This window comes from Carcharhinus amblyrhynchos, unplaced genomic scaffold (assembly GCF_965287045.1).
Source record: "Carcharhinus amblyrhynchos unplaced genomic scaffold, sCarAmb.v2.hapA scaffold_370, whole genome shotgun sequence".
In the NCBI taxonomy this organism is placed as follows: domain Eukaryota; kingdom Metazoa; phylum Chordata; class Chondrichthyes; order Carcharhiniformes; family Carcharhinidae; genus Carcharhinus; species Carcharhinus amblyrhynchos.
The window spans coordinates 138,870-164,203 of NW_027650110.1; the positions used below are offsets into that span (position 1 = coordinate 138,870).

At 43.9% G+C, this 25,334-nt stretch overlaps 1 protein-coding gene across 3 annotated transcripts in view; it reads right to left on the reverse strand.

Moving 5' to 3' along the window:
* Nucleotides 1-25,334, reverse strand: part of iqck (IQ motif containing K) — a 129,768-nt gene that overhangs the window by 99,335 nt on the left and 5,099 nt on the right. For all 3 annotated transcript variants that reach the window (XM_080183674.1, XM_080183673.1, XM_080183675.1), the window contains exons 2-4: nucleotides 13,034-13,161; nucleotides 5,755-5,899; nucleotides 403-500 (exon numbers count right to left, since the gene is read on the reverse strand). In XM_080183674.1, coding sequence (XP_080039800.1) covers nucleotides 403-500; nucleotides 5,755-5,899; nucleotides 13,034-13,161 — 371 coding nt within the window. The remainder of the gene's footprint in view (nucleotides 1-402; nucleotides 501-5,754; nucleotides 5,900-13,033; nucleotides 13,162-25,334) is intronic.

The following is a 25,334-nucleotide window of genomic DNA, read 5'->3' on the forward strand; positions in this document are numbered from 1 at the left end:
TCTGCCATTTCCTTGCCATTTCCAATGCTTTCTATAGTGCATCCGTAAAAGTTGTGAATGCTGAATGAAGTATCCATCTGCTCTGAAATAACATGAAGGTACAAAACTGCCATGTTTACAAGTACAAAACAAAGCTTTAGAAGATAAAACCAAAAGAATTGTTGGAGACAAGTAACAGCCAGCAAGAAGGACCTGATTTGCTATACCATAGACTTGAATGTGAGTTTCAACATTCTGACACAAGAGTTGTTAAGCACATCTGTTGTGGAAAAATAACATTGTCCACCCTGGTGGTAGAACTGAGAAAATATATGAAAAGCAAGATGAGGAAGATTGAACGATAATATCTCCTAAAATAGTGGTTTTAAAAATGAAAATATTAAACTGATAAAAGGCACTGACCTCAAAGCATTTCTCAATTTTAGCTTGTTTGAGAGTTTCAAACATGCCTGGGAGTAGTACAGGAAAGATGTAGTGTTCCAAATACTGTCGTGAAGAACCTTCAGAAATTATGAGTAGAAAGAAAACAAAAATCACAAAGGAGGACCAAATATTCTCGATAATCTGATACACGCCTTGTTTCAAGAGCAGCTAAACGGTAATTGAAAGTTTAGTAGGCACTTTAGTTGAAACAATTGCAGAGGTGTTTGACATGTATAACTCAGGCATTATAAAAATCACCGTGACACTGACTGAACTAAAATGCTTCATACAACAAAACTGCAGTCAATACTTCACAATTTTAATCATTGTTAGAAACAGGAAACTTTGGTGGTAACATATTAGCTGAATTTTGCACTTAGACAGCTGGTTGGGAACCTCATTTAAATAAATTATAACATCACTTAAGGACTTCCCCCTTCCCCACCATATTGTTTCCCTCAACATGACGGCCCATTGGTAAGGTTTACAATAGGATTTTAAAAACAGGGACCAGGCAAAGGGAACCCACCAGGGAAGTACAGGTTAGTACAGTCCCCAGGGGTAGAGAGAAACATGGCTGGGTAGAATGCTGCCACTGGCTCAGCACTGCCCCCACTATACTGCCAGAGTGCAGGGGGGTAGTGCAAGGGATCCCTTCTGGGGTGCTCTGAGGGAAGGGGCTCATTTCCCTGGATGGGGAAGTGCATGTGCGTGTGGAAAGATCTGTGCACGGATGTGCTATGGAGAGGGTTTGACCTATTTTTAACTCAGAGATCACAATGTCCTTTTATGAAGGATGCCCTGATCTCAGGATTCCTGACAATGTTGGCATTTTTCCGGGCCTGCCCCATCAGCATGACGGTGTGGTACTCGCTCCCGGATTGTTTTTAATCCAAAAGTTGCACCTTATGGTGAGAAAAGTCAACTACGCAGCTAGTGAGTTGCCTGTTGCTATTCTCACCGGAGTCAGCATGGGAAAGGAAAAGGAAAAACTCCATCCACCATTAACTAACTGCAACTGTGGAAGGTGGAGTTGAAGAGGTGGAAAGGCGGGGACAAAGAAAAAGAAACCAGATCATGTTTTTCCTTTGTGATAATCCTGCATGCTGCAAGGACATGTGCATGAGTGAACATTGGCTGATGAGTCTGGTTCCACCATTGGCTCCTCAAACAATACGCCATCACTCAGTGGCTGGGGTCATACTCTGGATGTCAGAGATGAGGTAAATGAGACTTTTGATATCATTTGTAACTGTCACAAAAAGGGGAGAGGAAATAACCAGGGAATACAGAACAGGAAATGTTCACTCGATTTGGACTGAAGAGCCATACAGCAGTCCTACATTATTGGGTTACAAAATTGTTTATCCTACTGTAGATTTTGTGAGCAATCCACAGTCACCATGGGAAGACCATGGGGGGTGCTGGCAAAGCAATAGAAAGCACAAGTACAGCTTGGTTTTGTGGTAACATTCTCAATTCTTTGTCTGATATTTGTTAATTCAAGCCTCACTTCAGGAACTCAGCAAAGAGTCTAGGCTGACAATTCAGTGCAGTACAAAGGGAACAGTGCATTAGAAATGTCTCAAACATCATCCAGGTTCCAATTTTCTTTGCATATGGAGGCGAAATATCCCAATGGAATAACAAACCATGGGGGCATCACAGTGGCACAGTGCTGCCTTACAACGCCAGGGACCTGGGTTTAACATAGAATATAGAACATAGAACACTACAGCACAAACAGGCCCTTCGGCCCACAAGTTGCGCTGATCATATCCCTACCTACTAGGCCTATCTATAACCCTCAATCACCTTAAATCCCATGTAATCATAGAACACTACAGCACAAACAGGCTCTTCGGTCCACAAGTTGCACCGATCATATCCATACCTACCAAGCCATAGAACTATCTGTAACTCCCAATCCCATTAAGTCCCATATACTCATCCAAAAGTCTTTTAAAAGATCCCAGCAAGTTCACCTCTACCACCACCAAAGGCAGCCGCTTCCACTCACTCACCACCCTCTGAGTGAAAAACTTACCCCTGACATCTCCTCCGTACTTACTTCCCAGCACCTTAAACCTGTGTCCTCTCGTAGCGACCATTTCAGCCCTGGGAAATAGCCTCTGAGAATCCACCCTATCTAAACCTCTCAACATTTTATAAACCTCTATCAGGTCGCCTCTCAACCTTCGTCTCCCCAGGGAGAAGAGTCCCAGCTCCCTCAAGCTATCTTCATAAGGCATGCCTCCCAATCCAGGCAACATCCTTGTAAATCTCCTCTGCACCCTCTCAATAGCTTCCACATCCTTCCTATAGTGAGGCAGCCAGAACTGCGCACAGTACTCCAAGTGGGGTCTGACAAGGGTCTTATAAAGTTGCAGCGTTACCTCCCGACTCCTAAACTCAATCCCTCGATTAATGAAGGCCAGTACACCATACGCCTTCTTAACCATATCCTCCACCTGTGAGGCCGATTTAAGAGTCCTGTGGACCCGGACCCCAAGGTACTTCTGCTCCTCAACACTGCTAAGACTCCTACCCTTGGTATTGTACTCCTTCATCCCATTGGTCCTGCCAAAATGGACCACTACACATTTATCCGCGTTGAAGTCCATCTGCCACTTCTCCACCCAGTCTTGCATCCTATCTATGTCCCACTGCAACTTCTGACATCCCTCCAGACCATCCACAACACCACCAATCTTCATATCATCGGCGAACTTACTAACCCATCCCTCCACTTCCTCATCCAGGTCATTTATGAAAATGACAAACAGCAAAGGTCCTAGAACAGATCCCTGGGGCACTCCACTGGAGACCGACCTCCATGCAGAAAAAGACCCATCCACAACCACTGTCTGCCTTCTGCAGGCAAGCCAGTTCTGGATCCACAAGGCCAAAGCCCCTCGGATACCATGCCCTCTCACTTTCTCAAGAAGTCTTGCATGGGGGACCTTATCAAACGCCTTGCTGAAGTCCACGTAAACCACATCCAGCACTCCTCCTTCGTCAGTGTGTTCGGTCACATTTTCAAAGAACTCAACTAGGCTCGTAAGGCACGACCTGCCCTTGACAAAGCCGTGCTGACTATTTCTGATCATTCTAAACTTCTCCAAATGCTCATAAATCTTGTCCCTCAGAATCCTCTCCATCAACTTACCAACCACTGAGGTCAGACTCACCGGTCAGTAATTTCCCGGGCTATCCCCATTCCCTGTCTTGAAAATAGGAACCACATCCGCAATCCTCCAATCCTCCGGAACCTCTCCCGTCTCCATTGACGATGCAAAGATCATCCAGGAGTCTCTTAAAAGACCCCAACGAGTTTACCTCCATCACTACCGCCGGCAGCCGATTCCACTCACCCACCACCCTCTGAGTGAAAAACTTAGCCCTGACGTCTCCTCTGTTCCTGCTCCCCAGCACCTTAAACCTGTTTGATAAAAGCTCCCACTGGGTCACTTGAATCATGCTTGGAGTGAAACACCTTAAGCTCACCAATGGCAAAATCAAATGTAAAACAACTGTGTGGTTACCCGGCAGTGATATTTCCTGAATGGGCTATTCTGTGGCTAGTTGTGGTTGGGTGGGGAAAGGGGGGTTTGCTGTTCAATTAAGGGTGGTGACTGGGCTCTCAAAACTGGAAGTCCAGTGGGACATCCTCAAATACAGAAGGGACAGCAACCTATGGTTCAGGTAAGAGATACAGAGGGCACATGCACCCAATCTGCAATTCTGACATGCTTCTAATCCTTAAAAAGAAATGGAATCAGCAGTGGGGCCACTATTGTGGGAGGAAATCGCATCTACAAACATTCAATCACTCCACCATCGATGCTCAGTTGCAGCAGTGTGGACTATCTACAAGATGCACTGCAGAATTCACCAAAAATTCTTAGACAGAACTTTCCAAACCCATGACCAATTTCATCTGGAAGGATGAGGGCAGCACCACCTGCAAGTTCCCCTCCAAGTCACTCACCAATCTGACTTGGAAATATATCGCCGTTCCTTTGCAATTGCTGGATCAAAATCCTGGAATTCCTTCCCTCATGGCATTGTGGGTCAATCCACAAAACATGGACACAGAGATTCAAGAAGGCAGCTCACCGCCACCTTCTCAAGAGCAACGAGGGATGGGCAATAAATGCTGGCTAGCCAGCGACACCCACGTCCCACAAATGAATGAGAAAAAAAACCCTTCAAGCAGGGCGGGCCCACGGTCTGGAGCACCGGCCCTCTGATCTATTGCCAGGAAGTCATCTCCAGGCAGATGGCCTACATTCCTGTGTCTTGGTAGGCCACCAGCTTGAAATACCTTGCTAATGGTTTACCTGTTCAAAATCTTGGTATGTTTAGATGGCATTTTCCTATTAATAATACTTACATTCAGAGTTATCATTGCAAATGTTGACAATAAAAATAATGTTACAGAGAACAAGGTGACAAACAAGAACCACATGTCATCTGCAGGACTTTTTTAAATATACAGAAAAGAGAGATGCTATAATCCAAATTTCAAAAAAAAGTATCACAAATTCCCAAGGTAAAAACATCTACATGAAACAGGGAATCCAATATTAGTTATTCTAACCAAAATTTTCAGAAAGCAATTCAAAGCAGTTGAAGGGAAAATAGATTAAAATGAAATTTGTTGCCTACTTGAATACCAAGCTAACTAAAATACTGTGTACTGCTCATCCATTCTTCCCATTAAATGTAACAATTGTATCTTAAAAATATTTATCATGCACTGCACCCAAGGGAACTCTGTGAAGGTTAGGTCAGAATAGGAAATCAGTAGAACGTCAGAACAATAACTTCTTTGAAATAACTACACAAAATGCTCACAAAAATTATGCTTTCATTAACTTGAACTAAGTTTGTTCTATTAAATTTTACCCTTGGTAGAACTATCAAAGATAGAAAGAATAGACATTCACAGGTATAATTTTACTACAACAAAACAGAAAATGCTGGAAAATCTCAGCAGATCTGAGAGCATCTGTGGGGAGAGAATAGAGCCAACGTCTGGAGTCTGGATGATCCTTCGTCAAAGTTAACAGCAAAGAGAACCAGCAGAGATTTAAGCGATGAAGGTGGGGGAAACCTTCACCTTATAAATAGTATAAATCTCTGCTGATTCTCTTTGCTGTCAGTTCTGACAAAGTGTCATCCAGACTCTAAGCATTGGCTCTATTCTCTCCCCACAGATGCTGTCAGACTTGCTGAGATTTTCCAGCATTTTCTCTTCTTGTTTCAGATTCCAGCATCCGCAGTATTTTGCTTTTATCCAATTATTTTGCTACTTGTTTAACTTACATGTTTTTTCATCAGGTGGAGGAATAGGTGGAGGAGGCGGTGGACTTGCAGGAGGAGGAGGTTTCTGAACAACTGCATAACCTAAAAATGCTGGGTGCGAGTATTCAGCGTTGAAGTTTTCTAACACTGATGTATCCACTGAAACCTGGAGGTTGAAAACAATAGTTTCTTACAGCTCATTTCTTGCTCACTTTTACTTCATGGAACATAAAGGAGGGAATTAAAAGACACAAAAGGGGCATACATACACAGTGGGAGAGAGTGTATCTGCAAGGGATAAAATAAATGCATGAGGAAGAGAGAGAAATTGTTTAATAGAGAAAACAAACAGGTATTTAGCTTTATAGAAACAAAGAACATAGACCATTACAGTGCAGTACAGGCCCTTTGGTCCTCGATGTTGTGCCGACCTGTGAAACCAATTTAAAGCCCACCTAACCTATGCTATTCCAATATCATCCATATGTTTATCCAATGACCGTTTAAATGCCCTTTAATGTTGGCAAGTTCACTACTGTTGCAGGCAGGGCATTCCACACCCTTACTACTCTCTGAGTAAAGAACCTACCTCTGACATCTGTCCTATGTCTATCACCCCTCAATTTAAAGCTATGCCCCCTCGTGCTAGCCATTTCCATCCGAGGAAAAAGGCTCTCAGCCAGGTTCTATCCCCATATCCCTACATATTTACCTGCTAATCCCTCAAACCTACGCATCTCAGGGCACTAAGGGACAATTTAGCACGGCCAATCAACCTAACCCGCACATCTTTGGACTGTGGGAGGAAACCAGAGCACCTGGAGGAAACCCACGCAGACACGGGGAAAATGTGCAAACTGTTAACACGCAAATAAGTGCGGCGTGCAGGAATGGGACAGCCGTAGTTATGGGGGATTTCAATCTGCATATTGATTGGTCGACCCATGTTGGACGTGGGGGGCTCGAGGAAGAGTTCTTGGAATGCTGCCGGGATAGTTTCCTCGAACAGTGTGTGTTGGAGCTGACGAGGGAGCGAGCTATCTTGGATCTTGGTGCTATTAGGAGAGAATTAGGAAGCATTGGTTGGACTAGGAGATTACAGGGACTGGGAACGTCTGAGATGTGGAGATTTTTCAAGGAGCAGCTACTGCGGGTCTGTGATAGGTATGTCCCTGTCAGGCAAGGAGGATTTGGTAGGCCCAGGGAACCGTGGTGCACTAAAAAAGTTGATTCGTTGGTTAGGAAGAAAAAGGAGGCTTATGTTCGGATGAGGCTTGAGGGCTCAGGTAGTGCATTAGAAAGTTTTAGATTGGCTAGGAGGGAGTTAAGAAGGGCTAAAAGAGGACATGAGATGACTTTGGCTGATAGGATTAAGGAGAACCCTAAGGCGTTTTACAGGTATGTCAAGAACAGAAGGTTGGTTAGGGCAAGATTAGTGCCAGTTACAGACAGTAGAGGGAAGTTGTGTGTGGAACCGGAGGAGATTGGAGAGGCGTTGAACCAATATTTCTCTTCGGTGTTCACGCAAGGGGACATGAATGTAGCTGAGGAGGACACTGGGGTGCAGGGGTGTAAAATAGATAGTATTGCAGTTGATACGGGGGACGTGCTGGATATTTTAGAGGGTTTGAAAATAGATAAGTCCCCTGGTCCGGATGGGATTTACCCTAGGATTCTCTGGGAGGCAAGAGAGGTGATTGCAGAGCCTCTGGCTCTGATCTTCAGGTCGTCGTTGGTCTCTGGTATAGTACCGGAAGATTGGAGGACAGCAAATGTTGTCCCATTGTTTAAGAAGGGGAGCAGAGACTTCCCTGGGAATTATAGACCGGTGAGTCTTACTTCTGTGGTGGGTAAGGTTTTGGAAAGGATTATTAGAGACAGGATTTATAGTTATTTGGAGAGTAATAAATTGATTAGAGACAGTCAGCATGGTTTTGTAGCGGGTAGGTCGTGCCTTACTAACCTTATCGAGTTCTTTGAGAAAGTGACCAAAGAGGTGGATAGGGGTAAGGCAGTTGACGTGGTGTATATGGATTTTAGTAAGGCGTTTGATAAGGTTCACCATGGTAGGCTTCTGCAGAAAATGCAGATGTATGGGATTGGGGGTGATCTAGGGAATTGGATCAGGAATTGGCTAGCAGATAGGAGACAGAGGGTGGTGGTTGATGGTAAATATTCGTCATGGAGTTCGGTTACGAGTGGTGTGCCTCAGGGATCTGTTTTGGGGCCACTGCTGTTTGTAATTTTTATTAATGATCTGGATGAGGGTACAGTTAGGTGGATTAGTAAGTTTGCTGATGACACCAAAGTCGGAGGTGTGGTAGATTGTGAGGAAGGGTGTCATAGTTTGCAGGGTGACTTAGAAAGGTTGCAGAGCTGGGCCGCGAGGTGGCGGATGGAGTTTAATGTGGAGAAGTGTGAGGTAATTCATTTCGGTAGGAATAACAGATGTGTTGAGTATAGGGCTAACGGGAGGACTTTGAATAGTGTGGAGGAGCAGAGGGATCTAGGTGTATGTGTACATAGATCCCTGAAAGTTGGGAATCAAGTAGATAAGGTTGTTAAGAAGGCATACGGTGTCTTGGCGTTTATTGGTAGGGGGATTGAATTTAGGAGTCGCAGCGTCATGATGCAACTGTACACAACTCTGGTGCGGCCGCACTTGGAGTATTGTGTGCAGTTCTGGTCCCCACATTACAGGAAGGATGTAGAGGCTTTGGAGAGGGTGCAGAGGAGGTTTACCAGGATGTTGCCTGGTATGGAGGGGAGATCCTATGAGGAGAGACTGAGAGATTTGGGGTTGTTTTCGCTGGAAAGAAGGCGGCTAAGAGGGGACCTTATTGAAACATATAAGATGATTAGAGGTTTAGACAGGGTGGATAGTGATAGCCTTTTTCCTAGGATGGAGAAAGCTAGCACGAGGGGGCACGGCTTTAAATTAAGGGGGGGTAGTTATAGGACTGATGTCAGGGGTAGGTTCTTTACCCAGAGGGTGGTGAGGGACTGGAATGCACTGCCAGCTGCAGTTGTAAATGCGCCTAGTTTGGGGGCGTTTAAGAGTTCTGTGGATAGGTTTATGGACGAAATGGGATTGGTTTAGATTAGTGGGTTAGTGTTGTTTTTTTTTCAAAAGCTGGTCGGCGCAACATCGTGGGCCGAAGGGCCTGTTCTGCACTGTAATGTTCTATGTTCTATGTAATGAAGCGGGTAGAATTAGGGACCTTGCGGTGAAGGATCCTCTTGGGGAGAGTGATCATTGTATGGTGGAGTTTCTGGTGCAGATGGAGGAGGAGAAAGTGGGTTCCCGGACACGCGTCCTTTGTTTAAATAGAGGGGAGTACGGTAGGATGAGAGAAGAATTGGCGAATGTGGACTGGGAGAGCGCGTTGGAGGGAGGGTCTGTTGAGGAGCAGTGGAGGATCTTTAAGGAGATCTTTCTTGGTGCTCAACGGAAATTTATTCCGATGGTCAAAAAGGATAGTAGGAGGAGAGGTAATAAGCCGTGGATAATGAAGGAGGTGAAGGAAAGTGTTAAACTAAAAGCGGAGGAATTTAGAGTAGCTAAGAGTAGTGGGCGAGAAGAGGATTGGGAGAGGTTTAAATGTCAACAAAGATTGACAAAGTAGTTGATAAGGAAGGGTAGGAGAAACTATGAAGCTGGACTAGCGCTTAATATAAAAAAGGATAGCAAGAGTTTTTATAAATATATAAAAAGGAAGAGGCTGGCTAGGGTGAATGTTGGTCCTTTAGAGGATGAGAAAGGGGACCTAGTGGTAGGGGATGGGGATATGGCTAAGGTATTGAATAACTTTTTTGTTTCTGTCTTCACGGAGGAGGACGTGAATAATTTGCCGGGTGTTAGCGATGGAAAGATGGTAGGACTGGAGGGTCTTAATGACATTACTGTTACTAGAAAGGCGGTGCTCGACAGACTGGAGGGGCTGATTGTGGACAAGTCCCCAGGACCGGATGGAATGCATCCGAGGGTTCTGAAAGAAATGGCGAAGGTGATAGTGGATGCCTTGGTGGTTATTTTCCAAACGTCGCTGGATTCCGGGGAAGTGCCGGATGATTGGAAAACGGCTAATGTTACGCCGTTGTTTAAGAAGGGTGCCAGGCAAAAGGCGGGGAATACTAGGCTTGTACTCGTTAGAGTTTAGAAGAATGAGAGGAGATCTCATTGAGACGTATAAGATGATGAATGGGATGGATAGGATAGAGGTGGAAAGACTCTTCCCGCTCAAAAAAGACAATAGGACTAGGGGGCACAGCCTCAAGATAAAAGGGGGGCGGTTTAGAACGGAGTTGAGGAGGAACTTCTTCACTCAAAGGGTGGTGAATCTCTGGAATTCTCTGCCCGTTGAAGTGGTGGAGGCTGCCTCGCTAAATATTTTTAAGACGCGGGTTGATGGGTTTTTGATAGGAGAGGGGATTAAGGGTTATGGGGAGAGGGCGGGAAAGTGGAACTGAGCAGCGACAGATCAGCGATGATCTTATTGAATGGCGGGGCAGGCTCGAAGGGCTGGATGGCCTACTCCTGCTCCTATTTCTTATGTTCTTATGTTCCACACAGTCAGTGACCCAAGCGGTAATCGAACCCAGGTCTCTGGCGCTGTGAGGCTGCAGTGCTAGCCACTGTGCTGCCAAGGTGAAACATCCCTCTCCTCCCTGAGTGATGTCTGCCCATCAGGTACACGTCATGGGAGGCCAGTCATCATTCATGTTGGTGTGCCCTCACACAGATGTGAATAGATAATGTAATGAGGGGGATTATCAGGTATAGAGGTTGGATAATTCAATTTTAATTTATTCTAATTGGGTTCCCAACATTGAGTGTCAGGAATGTTGTGGGGGGTAGGGACAGTTTTGACAGGACATCCCACTGCTGTATAACGTGCTTTGGGCCTCTGTCCAGATTTTGCGCTCTCATTGGCATTTATACCTGATGCAAATGGGAGCGCAAAATACCGGGCATAAACTGAAGCACAGAATAGGACATTCTGATCAACAATTATCCAACATTGACTTGACCTCAATTGAAAAACTACATTCAATTCTGGGCACTGCATTTCAGGAAGAATGTAAAAGCTATAGAAAAGGTGCAAAAGGTAGTTAAAAGAACAGTTCCAGGAATGAAGAACTTCAGTTAGAAGAATAAGTTGGAGAAGCCTTGAAAGGGGAGGTCAGAAGGAGGTTAAATGGAGCTGTTCAAAATCATGAGGGGTCTGGACAGAGTGGATAGGAACAAACTGATCCCATTGGTGGAGAGGTCGAGAACCAGAGGATACAGGTTTAAGTTAATCAGCACATGAACTAAAGGTGAGATGGCAGAAGTATCTTTCTTTGGGGAGGCTGGTTATGATTTAGGATGCGCTGTCTGAGAAGGTTGCACTGGATAGATTCAATTGGGACTTAAGAATATATGGAATTTGGCCCATCAAACCTGCTTTGCCATTCAATACAACCATGAATGATATAGGGTTCCAATTCCACTGTTCTCTCTGTTCCCCATATCCCTTGATTCCCTGACAGACTAAAAACCTACCTATCCCAGCCTTCCACGTATTCAATACTATCTCAGCAAGTCTGACAGCATCTGTGGGGAGAGAATACAGCCAATGCTTAGAGCATCCACAACCCTCTGGGATAGAGAATTCCAAAGATTTACAATCCTTTGAATGAAGAAGTTTCTCTTTATCTCAGTACTAAATTATTTGCTCTTTATCCTTAAACTGCTCTGTTTCTTTCAATGGGGAATTGGATAAGGAGCTGAAGAATAAAAAGAAACTGTAGGGTTTTCAGCTGAATGGCCTCATTCAGTACTGTCACCATTCGATGATTCTACTGTCTGAAAAGAAGACATTTAGTATGATTCAAACAGCATCTTTGTAATCAATATCTATGGAAATGATAAATGGTTAACTCCATTTGCTCCTGACAGGTGATGGTTGGTAGGGACAGTGTAAGTATTAAGAACTGTGGTATAAAATGGTAAATATACAAATATTATAATGTGCCTATGAGAAATTCAACAGAAGATCAAGTCATTTATTTTAAATTCAGTACAAATATATAGTTCACACAAGGAGTATAATCACTAGAGACTAGCACTTATTTCATCTTAAATTTCATTAATTTCAATCATAGCTTTGAACAAATTCATGCAATTCCACCAGCAGTGAATACCCATAAGAATAATTAAAAATACAAGAAGAGTGAGGCTAAGTTTGAGTTTGATATTGAAAGTTCAATGCCTGCTATGTAATATTTATTGCAAACTTGTTTTACATTTTGGGGGCAATTTTACTATTTTGATTCTGAGTGGTGAATCTGGGCATAATTCAGATCTGACTTGGAAACCTGTTCTCAGGCACCCTCATACGCACTCAGCCTGAAAAAAAAATTGTGGGTCTGAATTGCACTGTGGGCAGTGCTTATCATGCCTGAGACACTGCAGCTCCAATCAGTCTTCAATTGTGCATCCGCAGTGAAAGAAAAATTTGAAAAACACTCTCCTGTCACATCACCCCCAGAGTGCAAAAAGCAAATAGGGCAACCAGGAGCAATAGCCCCCACAGACATCACCCTACCCCCACAACATAACTGTCCCCCTTATCCACCACCCTCCTTTTTGGCTACCCAGACCGATTGTGACCCTCTGCCCCCTTCCCTCCCATCAATTGCCCGCAGAGTGGCAGCAAATTCCCCCTGCCCCTGCACCCTACCCCCCACCAGAGATCCATCTGGCCTCACCACCCCCCCACTAGAGAAAGATCTCCCTCCCCTCCACACCTATTAACCATCTGGCCTCCTCCCCCGCTGCACCAGAGAATGATCTGACTTTCTCCCCCCACCCCACCCACCACCACCAATCTGAGTCAGAGAGCCGCTGGAAGCTCTGAACCTTACCTCTTCAGATGCTGGAGCAACAAAAACAGACCATTACCCAGCTGAATCTGGACAGGCGAACACGGTGGTAAAGGGAGAAATGCAGGTAAGATTGGGTGTCCAACTCATTAAGTCAATATAAACGCATGCAAATGCATTTAAATTGACATTTCACCTGTTTCAGGCGCAGTTCCGATCGCAACCATTTTCGGACCCTGGTAAAGTGGGAATCTGCGCGAGTGCAGATCGCGCTAATTGCCTCACGCCTGAAAACACGCACAACGTAATGGTAAAATCTGGTCCTTTGTGTTGCTTCTTATAACTTCTGCAAGCACTTTTGATACCTAAATAAACTAAATAGCAATTTACTATTTGACCATCCTGGGAAATAAGATAAATATTTTAGAATTACCTTGGCTACCATATGACCATAAAAAACCGGGGAATGTTTGCTGGGATCATATTGAGATATTTCAGTCGACACAGATGCTGTTTCCGACCTCGAATCCTCTGAAAAATGAGAACTGATTGCTTCAAATTCTGTAAAAGCACAGAAAAGGGACATTTGTTAAACATCTTATTTTTCCTGGGAAATTTGAGTCTATAAATACAAATAATTTTGAACCATATTCAAGATGTAAGAATTAAATACTATCTGAATTGGTGTTCCAATTTCAGTCCATTGTAACACATAATTGTATTACGTTAATTGCATTAATTATCATCACACTGTGTTCAAAATTGAAAATCTGAAACAAAAAAATGCAAAAAATATTGATAACAGCAAGGAAGAGAAAGGCTTGCGTTTCAGTGTAACAGTTTATTTTAACTTCTACCACCTCAGTTTTTTTTAAAGTTAAAGTTAAAATTTTGAAATTTATTTATGTCACAAGTCAGCTTACATTAACACTGCAATAAAGTTACCGTGAAAATCCCCTAGTCGCCACACTCCAGTGCATCAATCATACTTATTTGCATGTGTTGGGGTTATTGGTAACTGTACACCATTGGGTCACTTGCCTCAGGTGGCAGGAGAGAAATGACCAGTGCCTATTATGGAGTAGTATAGTTGGCAACGCCCAGAGAAACAAGTACATTTATTTAACTTCCTGCATAGTCGACCACGCTCAGAAAGTTTTCCTTTCAAAGCGAGAGTTCCTGGTCATATAGCCAGGGTGGCTGACACTTGCTTACCAAGGCAAATCTTCTATGGAAACTTTAATCATGGCAATCAATGGAAACGTTACAGAGACACTTAGAAGGCTTTATTTATGAATCCTGGGAGAGGTCCACCCAGGATCACTGAACCTGGTGCAACCAAATCAAAAATGGTGCAGCCTCCTTCAAAAGCAATCACACACCAGAAGCAGAGAGTAGGATACAAGCGTTGGAAACACTGAGCCAGCAACCCATCCAAAACTCAACCATCAGCACTCTCCTGTCCTACTTGTAGCAGAATCTTTTGGGCACAGATCAGATTAGCTATCACATACTTACATTCTGGAACCCGAGCAAATACCCCAGATGATGAACATTGCTCCTCCTATTTGCTTCATCCCACTGGACACCAGAAATGCAGTGTTCCAATGTTCAGATGTTAACTTACTGCCAGTAAAATTATAGGACTCCCCAAAGATTCCCAGTCTTCAAAGTTTCAGGCCTTTCAAAAGAACGCATCAGATGCTCTTTCTAAAATGCTCTCTGACAGCTGCTTTCAAATCGTAAAATTTAATAATGCTGAACAGTGCACCTGACCGAGGACAGCATTCCAGCTGTCACATCCTCTAGCACTGAAGAGTTGTTGGCTCAAGGGCTCACACTCTGACACTCGAGTTCTCAAAAATAAGGGGACTTTATCACCTTCTTTTGCGTATCAATGGCTGATTCATGGATGGTAACTTAAAGAGTCATAGACTCACAGTGTGGAAACAGGTCTTTCGGCCCAACTTGTCCATGCCGTCCTTTTTCTTTTAAGCCCCTAAGCTAATCCCAATTGCCTGCATTTTGCCCATATCCCTCTATACCCAACTTACCCATGTAACTGTCTAAATGCTTTCCAAAAGACAAAATTGTACCTGCCTCTATTACTACCTCTGACAGCTTGTTCCAGATCCTCACCACCCTGTGTGTGAAAAAATTGCCCCTCTGGACACTTTTGTATCTCTCCCCTCTCACCTTAATCCTATGCCCTCAAGTTTTAAACTCCCCTACCTTTGGGAAAAGATATTGACTATCTACCTTGTCTACGTCCCTCATTATGCCCCCAGAACTGGCTTGCCCGCAGAAGGCAGAGAGTGGTTGTAGATGGGTCTTTTTCTGCATGGAGGTCGGTCACCAGTGGAGTACCCCAAGAATCTGTTCTGGGACCCTTGCTGTTTGTGATTTTTATAAATGACCTGGATGAGGAAGTGGTGGGATGGGTTGGTAAGTTTGCCGATGACACAAAGGTCGGAGTTGTTGTGGATAGTTTGGAAGGATGTCAGAAGTTGCAGCAAGACATAGGTAGGATGCAAGACTGGGCAGAGAAGTGGCAGATGGACTTCAACCCGGATAAATGTGTAGTGGTCCATTTTGGCAGGTCAAATGGGATGAAAGAATATATTATCAAGGGTAAGATTCTTAGCAGTGTGGAAGATCAGAAGGATCTTGGGGTCCGGGTTCATAGGACTCTCAAATTGGCTTCACAGGTAGAGGATGTGGTTAAGAAGGCGTATGGTGTACTGGCCTTCATTAATCGAGGGATTGAGTTTAGGAGTCGGGAGGTAATGCTGCAACTTTATAAGACCCTTGTCAGACCCCACTTGGAGAACTGTGCGCAGTTCTGGTTGCCTCATTACGGGAAGGATGTGAAAGCCATAGAAAGAGTCCAGAGGAGATTTATAAGGATGTTGCCTGGATTGGGTGGCATGCCTTATGAGGATAGGTTGAGAGAGCTTGGCCTTTTCTCCTTAGAGAGATGAAGGATGAGAGGTGACCTGATAGAGGTGTATAAGATGTTGAGAGGTATTGATCGGGTGGATTCTCAGAGGCTTTTTCCCAGGGTTGAAATGGTTGCTACGAGAGGACACAGGTTTAAGGTGCTGGGGAGCAGGTACAGAGGAGACGTCAGGGGTAAGTTTTTCACTCAGAGGGTGGTGGGTGAGTGGAATCGGCTGCTGTCGGTGGTGGTGGAGACAAATTCAATGGGGTCTTTTAAGAGACTTCTGCATGAGCACATGGGACTTAATAGGATTGAGGGTAATAGGTAAGCCTAGTAGGTAGAGATAAGATCAGTGCAACTTGGCCGAAGGGCCTGTTTATGCTGTAGTTTTTCTAAGATTCTATTTTATAGACCTCTATAAGTTCACCCCTAAACTTCCTACGCTCCAGGAAAAAATGTCTATCTAGCTCTCCTTATAACTCAAACCATCGAGTCCCGGTCACATCTTAGTAAATCTTTTCTGCATCTTTCTAGTTTAATAATATCCTTTCTATAATAGGGTGACCAGAATTGCACACAGTATTCCAAGTGTGGCCTCACTAATATCTTGTACAACTTCAACAAGATGTCCCAATTCCTGTATTCAATGTTCTGACCAATGAAACCAAGCATACCGAATGTCTTCTTCACCACCTCGCAACTCCACTTTCAAGAAACTATGAACCTGCACCCCTAGATTGCTCTGTTCAATAACTCTCCCCAATATCCTGCCCTGGTTCAATCTACCAAACTGCATCACCTCACATTTATCTAAATTAAACTCCATCGACCACTCGTCAGCCCACTGGCCCAATTGATCAAGATCCTGTTGCAATCCTAGATAACCTTCTTCAACATCCACTATGCCACGAACTTGGTGTCGTCTGCAAATGTACTAACCATGCCTCCTAAATTCTCATCCAAACCATTAATATAAATGGAAAATAACAGTGGACTGAGCACTGATCCCTGAGGAACACCATTGGTCACAGGCCTCCAGTTTAAAAGATAACCCTCTACAACCACCCTCTGTCTTCTGTCATCAAGCCAATTTTGTATCCAATTGGCTACGTCATCCTGGATCCAATGGGATTTTATCTCATATAACAACCTACCATGTGGTACCTTGTCAAAGGCCTTGCTAAAGTCCATGTAGACATCAACTGCACTGCCCTCATCTACCTGCTTTGTTACCGCTTCAAAAAACTCAATCAAATTTGTAAGTCATGATTTTCTACTCTCAAAGCCACGCTGACTGTCCCTAATCAGTCCTTGCTTCGCTAAATGCCTGTAGATCCTGTCTCTCAAAATACCTTCCAACAATTTACCCACTACACCAGCTCACCGACTAGTAGTTCCCAGGCTTTTCACTGCAGCCCTTCTAAACAAAGGTACAACACCCTCCAATCTTCAGTCATTTTACCTGTGGTTGTTGATGATTCAAATATCTCTGCTAAGAGACCTACAATTTCCTCCCTAGCCTCCCACAACGTCCTCGGATACGCTTCATCAGGTCCCGGGGATTTATCTACCTTGATGCGCTTTAGGAAATCCAGCATCTCATTCTCTGTAATATGTACACTCAAATAAAAACCAAAGAACAAAGAAAATTACAGCACAGGGACAGGCCCTTCACCCCGCCAAGCCTGCACCAACCAAGCTGCCCCACTTAACTAAAACTCCTTACCCTTCTGGGACCATATCCCTCTATTCCCATCCTATTCATGTACTTGTCAGGACGCCCCTTAAAAGTCACTACTGTATCTGCTTCCACTACCTCCCCCGGCAACGAGTTCCAGGCGCTCACGACTCTCTGTAAAAAATCTGCCTCGTACATCTCTTTTAAATCTTGTCTCTCACACCTTAAACCTGTGCCCCCTAGTAATTGACTCTTTCACCCTGGGAAAAAACTTCTGACTGTCCACTCTGTCTGTGCTTCTCATAATTTTGTAGATTTCTATCAGATCTCCCCTCAAGCTCGTCGCTTCAGTGAGAACAAATCACATTTCTTCAATCTTTCCTCATAGCTAATGCCCTCCATACCAGACAACATCCTGGACCTTCTCCAAAGGCTCCACATCCTTCTGGTAGTGAGGCAACCAAAATTGAACACTATATTCCAAGTGCGGCCTAACTAAGGTTCTATAAAGCTGCAACATGACTTGCCAATTTTTAAACTCAATGCCCTGGCCGATGAAGGCAAGCATGCCGTATGCCTTCTTGACTACCTTCTCCACCTGCATTGCCACTTTCAGTGACCTGTGTACCTGTACACCCAGATCCCTTTGCCTATCAATACTCTTAAGGGTTCTACCATTTACTGTATATTTCCTATCTGTATTAGACCTTCCAAAATGCATTAACTCGCATTTGTCTGGATTAAACTCCATCTGCCATCTCTCCACCCAAGCCTCCAACTGATCTATATCCTGCTGTATCCTCTAATAGTCCTCATCGCTATCTGCAAATCCACCAACCTTTGTGTAGTCTGCAAACTTACTAATCAATACAGTTAAATTTTCCTCCAAATCATTTATTTATATTACAAACAGCAAAGATCCCAGCACTGATCCCTGAGGAACATCTCAAGACATCACTATTTATTTCCCCAAGTTCCCTAACATCTATGTCTTTCTCAGCAGCAAACACCGATGAGAAATATTCGTTTAGGATCTCACCCACCTCTTGTGGCTCTGCACATAGCTGACCTTGTTGATTGTTGCTGGCCTCCAGGGTTCTTTAGAATCTTGATTATTTGTGGGTCAGATTATATCCAGCTGACTCTATAGTAATTCAGCCAAAGGGCTGTGACTGCAGTTTACAATCAGGTAGTCTTCACCTCAGGACCTACAACTCCAGGCTGGGTAAACAGGCTTAAACCCCTGCTGACTGCCTCCCATTGGGCAAGCTTCCACTCGCTCAATAAGGCAGCTCAGCCTCCACAAAGATATTGATAATCCCCCTTGGCCTTCATGGCCATCATAACTGTCTGATTATCTAGATTTCCAAATGCTTTAAAACATTATCCGGACACATGCTGCAGGACCATCGAGTTTATAATAATTTTCTGTAAGTCACCCTCGTGCTGTGGAAAATGCACAAAGGCTGTTTGAGAAAACGTTCAACAAGGATCGTGACGTTACACATAAATTTCTTCAGACACATGCTATAGTTTCTCTGGAGGCAATTCCAGTGCCCAAGATTTTTAAGCATGTTATTCTCACCCATAGCCTCTAGTTTTGATTAAAAACTGATATGACATTTAGGACATTGAAATTATAAATTACTGCACTTTGTAGGCATTTTAACTAGAACTGTCTTTGACAACTGCCAATCAGGGATGCTCCTGTATATTGTCATGGTGTGACAGCGCCTGCTTTATTCAGAAAGGTTAGGATTCATTATAGTGTAGGTCATACTACTTTATATTCTAATTAAACCATCACCATACAATTCCAATATGCGCATAACATATGTCAATGGAATTATTCATAAAGGGGAGGCTGACAATAAAACCACTTCACTGAGGGGGTTGGTGGGAGAATGCTAATTAATCTGAAAAATTACAATCTCTCTGAAATGAGAGGAACTGTATTTGTTTCACATAGCCTGAGGGAGGAGCAGTAAACTATCCCCAGATGCTATTAACTATCTCAGAGATGCCTTTTTCTTCTTCAGCACATTACAGGCCCTTCAGCCCTCAATGTTGTGCTGAGCTATGCCCGAACCCAAGATCAAGCTATCCCACTCCCTATCATTCTGGGGTGCTCCATGTGCCTATCCAATAACTACTTGAAAGTTCCTAAAGTGTCCGACTCCACTATCACAGCAGGCAGTGCATTTCACATTCCAACCACTCTGAGTAAAGAACCTACCTCGGACATCCCTCTTATATCTCCCACCATGAACCTTATAGTAACCTAGTAACAGCTACATCCACCCGAGGAAACAGTCTCTGCACGTCCACTCTATCTATCCCCATCATCATCTTATAAACCTCTATCAAGTCGCCTCTCATCCTCCTCTGCTCTAAAGAGAAAAGCTCCAGCTCCCTCAACCTCTCCTCATAAGACCTACCCTCCAAACCAGGCAGCATCCTGGTAAATCTCCTCCGCACTCTCTCCAATGCTTCCACATCCTTCTTATAGTGAGGTGACCAGAACTGAACACAATATTCCAAATATGGTCTCACCAAGGTCCAGTATAGTTGCAGCATAACCCCACAGCTCTTAAACTCAAACCCCCTGTCAATAAACAGTAACACACTATAGGCTTTCTTCACGACTCTATCCACTTGAGTGGCAACCTTCAGAGATCTGTGGATATGAACCCCAAGATCTCTGTTCCTCCACATTCCTCAGAACCTTGCCTTTGACCCTGTAATCCGCATTCAAACTGTCCTACCAAAATGAATCAACTCGCACTTATAATTCTCCTAAAGAATCAGGCTCTAACAAGCAAGAAAAAGCAGCAGCAGTCAGCCTGAGCAGCAACCCACACCAGCTTTAAAAGATTATTTTAATGATTCAAAAAATGTAGGGTGGAATTTTCCACTCTAGCGACTCAGTGCAGTGATATGTGGCAAAGTGAGTTTGACTGCCACTGGGCAAGGGGGGCAGAACCCGGCATCCTTGTGTCTTGTGTCTGTGCCACTGTGCCTGGCTCGCAAGTGTCCATGCTGCTGTGTCTGTGCCACTGCTTGCTGCTTTGGGCCTGTGCTCTTTGCGTCCAAGCTCCTCAGCTTGCATCTGTTGCTCCCTCAACGGCTGACGTCTCAGTGAGTCTTCTTTTCTTTCATCCTTTCTTTGAGGGTCTCTTTTCTTGTAGCTCCTTCTTGAAGATTCGGTCATACCATTGTGTTGTTCTGCAGTTGGGGTCAAGATGGGGGTTTTGGGATTGTCTATTCTCCAAAGTATGTCGGTCAAGTCTGTAGTTTCTCAAAACCGTTACTCTTTATTTCATAGAATCATAGAAACCCTACAGTGCAGAAAGAGGCTATCTGGTTCATCAAGTCTGCACCAATCACATTCCCATCCAGACCCTACCCCCATATCCCTATATATTTACCTGCTAATCCTTCTAACCTACGCACCTCAGGACACTAAGGGGCAATTTTAGCATGGCCAATCAACCTAACTCACACATCTTTGGACTGTGGCAGGAAACTGGAGCACCTGGAGGAAACCCACGCATGAGAATATGCAAACTCCACACAGACAGTGACCCAAGCCGGGAATCCTGGAGCTGTGAAGCAGCAGCGCTAACCACTGTGCTACCACGCCGCCCACTTTGCAGGAAGTATTTACACATCTGGACCGCAATACTTCTAGACTACTCTTACTTCTCACTCCTGTGACCTGACATCATTATTATACCACTATTACATATGCTTCTGATGTGGTGTTTAACCTACAAGTCCAAGTTCAATTGGACACTCCAGGGAAAATCGCTCTGATTGTTTCCCACACAGTGTCAGTGTGTGATGAACATTTGAACCTGAAGGCAGGATTCCAAAGTCTGCAGGGAAAGTCTTTTCCAAGCTCCTGTTACTATCGTTGAGTTAATGGAACTCAGCAATTTCTTTCGTTGGGTAAGCCTTTCTTGTTCTATATGCAGTCAGAGCTATTGCACAGAGCCCCTTGTATATAACAGCTGCAGTTGAAACATGCTGGAATTCACTTTTCAATTCAAAAAACTTCACATAAATATGACAAAAATGAAAATCCTCCCACACCACCTCTGGGTAGTCTGTTTTTTATTGTTCAACTAGCTTTGCCAACATTGCAGCAAAAAAACTAACTGCTAAAAGGTATCTGCAGAAAGAGCACATTGCCGATGCATATACACTACGTTAGGACACAATTTCTGTAATATCTCTTATTCTATCAGTTTATTTTTTACACATTATATTTGCATCAGGTGAGTCCTCCCAGCTCTGTTTGCAAAACAAGCTTGACACTCCTTTACTCTTTCTCTGCTTCAGATCCATCTTAACAAAATCCCTTTCCCAGTCTGCCCTTCTGCTCTCCCCATCGTCCATTTTTATACGTGAAACAAACACTTCACTCTTCTCACTCAATATTACCACAGTACAACCTTTGGATTTACTAATCATAAATATCAACCACTGAATCCTTCTCAGCCATTAACATCCTGGGGTTACCACAAACCAGAAACTTAACTCTTTAATCGTGGCTATGAGGTCAGAGACTGGGAATTCTGTGGTGAGTAACTCGCCTCCTGAATCCATAATGCCTGTCCACCATCTGAAAGGCACAGTAAGGACTGTGATGAAACACTCTGCACTTGCCTGGGGTAGTGCAGTTCTCATAATACTCAAGAAATTTGTGCTATCCAGGAGAAAGTAGTCATCGGCCCCACCACCCACCATCATAAATATTCTCTCCCTCCACCACTGGTGCACAGTGATAGCATTGTGTACCATTTACAAAATGCACTGTGGCAATTTGCCAAGGCTCCTGTAACAGTTTCTGAGCCCAACAACCTCTAACACCAGAAGAGTAAAAGTAGGAGGAACAAGCACATTCCTCTTCAAATCACCCATCATCCTGGCTTGGAAATTTATTGCAAGAAGTCTCACAACACCAGGTTAAAATCCAACAGGTCCATTTGGTAGCACAAGCTTTCAGAGTGTTGCTCCTTTGACTGTGCTTATCCAGTCTAACGCCAGTATCTCCACATCTTGGAAATTTATTGCCATTCATTCATTGTCACTGAGTCAAAATTCTGGAACTCCCTCCATGTACAGCATCCCTACACCACAACAACTGCAGTGGTTCAAGAAGGCAGCTCAACACCAACTTCTCAAGGGTAACTAGAGTTTGGGCAATAAATGCTGGCCTAGCCAGTGATTTCCACATCTCATAGTTATGCTTTTAAGGAGAAGTGAGATAAACATAATGGAAAAAGGAATAGAGGGATATGTTGATGGGTTAGTTGAAGAAGATTGGGAGGAAATTTCTACAGATCATAAATAATAGCATGCAGCCATTGGGCTGTGCTGCAAGTATTTTGTAAAAGCCAGGCCAAGATTTCTACACCTCCAACTCCCCTTCTTCCTTCTCTGAATTCAGGACTTATGGTGTAATAAAACCAATTGTGCTTTTCATGGCCATATCTTTAGAATGTCCATGCAAATATTCTCTTAATATAATTGTACAGAACCATTAGATATTTCACCAATATTTCAAAATAATATTTTCAAAAATCAGCATAAATCCGTCACTTTAATGTGTTACAATTGACATAGCATGCCAAGCATACTCACTGAACAGACCAACAGTCTGCTGTTTAAATCAACTTGTATCATACATAACGAGCAGAAAGTTCTGGAAAAGTTCAGCAGATCTGGCAACATCTGCAGACTTGTTAAGTTTTTCCAGCAGTTACCACTTTTATTTTGAATTTGTAACATCAGATGAGAGATTAAGGATTATATTGATTGGAGTTGAGAAGAGTGAGAGGAGATCTCATAGGAACTTATAAAATTCTAAGTGTTAGGGTAGATTCAGAAGGAATGTTCCCGATGGTGGGGAGTCCAGAACTAGGGGTCATAGCTTGCGGAAAGGGGTAAACCTTTTAGAACTGAAGTGAGGAGGAATTTCTTCACAGGAATTTCTTCAGTACCACAGAGAGTAGTTGAGGCCAAAACGTTGCCTGATTTCAAGAAGAAATTAGATTTCGCTCTTGGGGCTAAAGGGATCAAGGGATATGGGGGAAGGGCTAATCAGGATATTGAATTAGATGATCAGCCATGATCAAAATGAATGGTGGAGCAGGCTCGAAGGGCCAATTGGCCTACTCTTGTTTCTAGTTTCTATGTGCTGTATTTTGCTTTGATAATGTGCTTATGAATATTTTATCCCAATTTTCAGAAATATTGTTATTTCAGCCTTACTGCAGAATTTAAAAGTCGGACACAAATTTAAAATCTATGTAGAGGTGGATGAAAATTACCCAAGACTGGCTTTCTCCATGATCCATTCAGCAGCCTGTTGTACACTCAGTGAGACCCTGTGAATCTGTATCTCACCCCAGCCACTTCTTTCATTGATCTTTGTGAGACATTTCATAGAAACTGTTTAGAGTGATGTAATGGTAATGTCGCTAGATCAGTAACCCAGAGGCCCAGACTAATGTTCTGGGAACATGGATTCAAATCCCACCACAGTAACTGCTGAAATTTTATTCAATTAATAAATTTGGAATTATAAAGCCAGTCATCACAATGGTGACCATGGAATTATCATTGATTCACTAGAGGGAGGGAAATTTGCCATCTTTGCATACATTAAGAATTTTATCATAGAAATCCTACAGTGCAGAAAGAGGCCATTTGGCCCATCGAGTCTGCACTGACCACAATCCCACCAAGACCCTATCCCCATATATTACCAACTAATCCCTCTAACCTACACAACCCAGGACACTAAGGACAATTTTAGCATGGCCAATCAACCTAACCCGCACATCTTTGGACTGTGGGAGGAAACTGGAACATCTGGAGGAAACCCATGCAGACACAAGGAGAATGTGCAAACTCCACACAGACAGTGACCCAAGCCAGGAATCGAACCCAGGTCCCTGGAGCTGTGAAGCAGCAGTGTTAACCACTGCTACCGTTTCTTTTTCCTACAGATTTCTGTACAGGAATAATTAGGTCTGAAACATTAACTCTGTTTCTCTCTCCACAGATACTGCCAGACCTGCTGAGTTTACCTAGCATTTTCTGTTTTTATTAACTCCAGACCTCAGGCCTGGTTTTATTTCAGATTTCCAAAGTTGGAGGTGTGGTAGATTGTGAGGAAGGGTGTCATAGTCTGCAGGGAGACTTAGATAGGTTGCAGAGCTGGGCCGAGAGGTGGCGGATGGAATTTAATGCGGAGAAGTGTGAGGTAATTCACTTTGGTAGGAGCAACAGATGTGTCGAGTATAGGGCTAACGGGAGGACTTTGAATAGTGTGGATGAACAGAGGGATCTAGGTGTGTGTGTACATAGATCCCTGAAAGTTGGGAATCAAGTAGATAAGGTTGTTAAGAAGGCGTACGGTGTCTTGGCGTTTATTGGTAGGGGGATTGAATTTAGGAGTCGCAGTGTAATGTTGCAACTGTACACTACTCTAGTGCGGCCGCACTTGGAGTACTGTGTGCAGTTCTGGTCCCCGCATTACAAGAAGGATGTGGAGGCGTTGGAGAGGGTGCAGAGGAGGTTTACTAGGATGTTGCCTGGTATGGTGGGGAGGTCCTATGAGGAGAGACTGAGGGATTTAGGGTTGTTTTCGTTGGAAAGAAGGCGGCTAAGAGGGGATCTTATTGAAACATATAAGATGATTAGAGGTTTAGATAGGGTGGATAGTGATAGCCTTTTTCCTCGGATGGAGAAAGCTAGCACGAGGGGGCATGGCTTTAAATTAAGGGGGGGTAGCTACAGGACGGATGTCAGGGGTAGGTTCTTTACCCAGCGGGTGGTGAGGGATTGGAATGCCCTGCCTGCTGCAGTTGTAAATGCGTCTAGTTTGGGGGCGTTTAAGAGATCTCTGGATAGGTTTATGGACGAAAAGGGATTGGTATAGGCTAGTGGGTCATTGTTTTTGTAACTGGTCGGCGCAACATCGTGGGCCGAAGGGCCTGTTCTGCGCTGTAATGTTCTATGTTCTATGTTCCAGCATCTGTAGCATTTTATTTTTCTGAAGTCAATTTTGGGCCAGTTCCGGAAAGTGTAGAGAATCTGGGC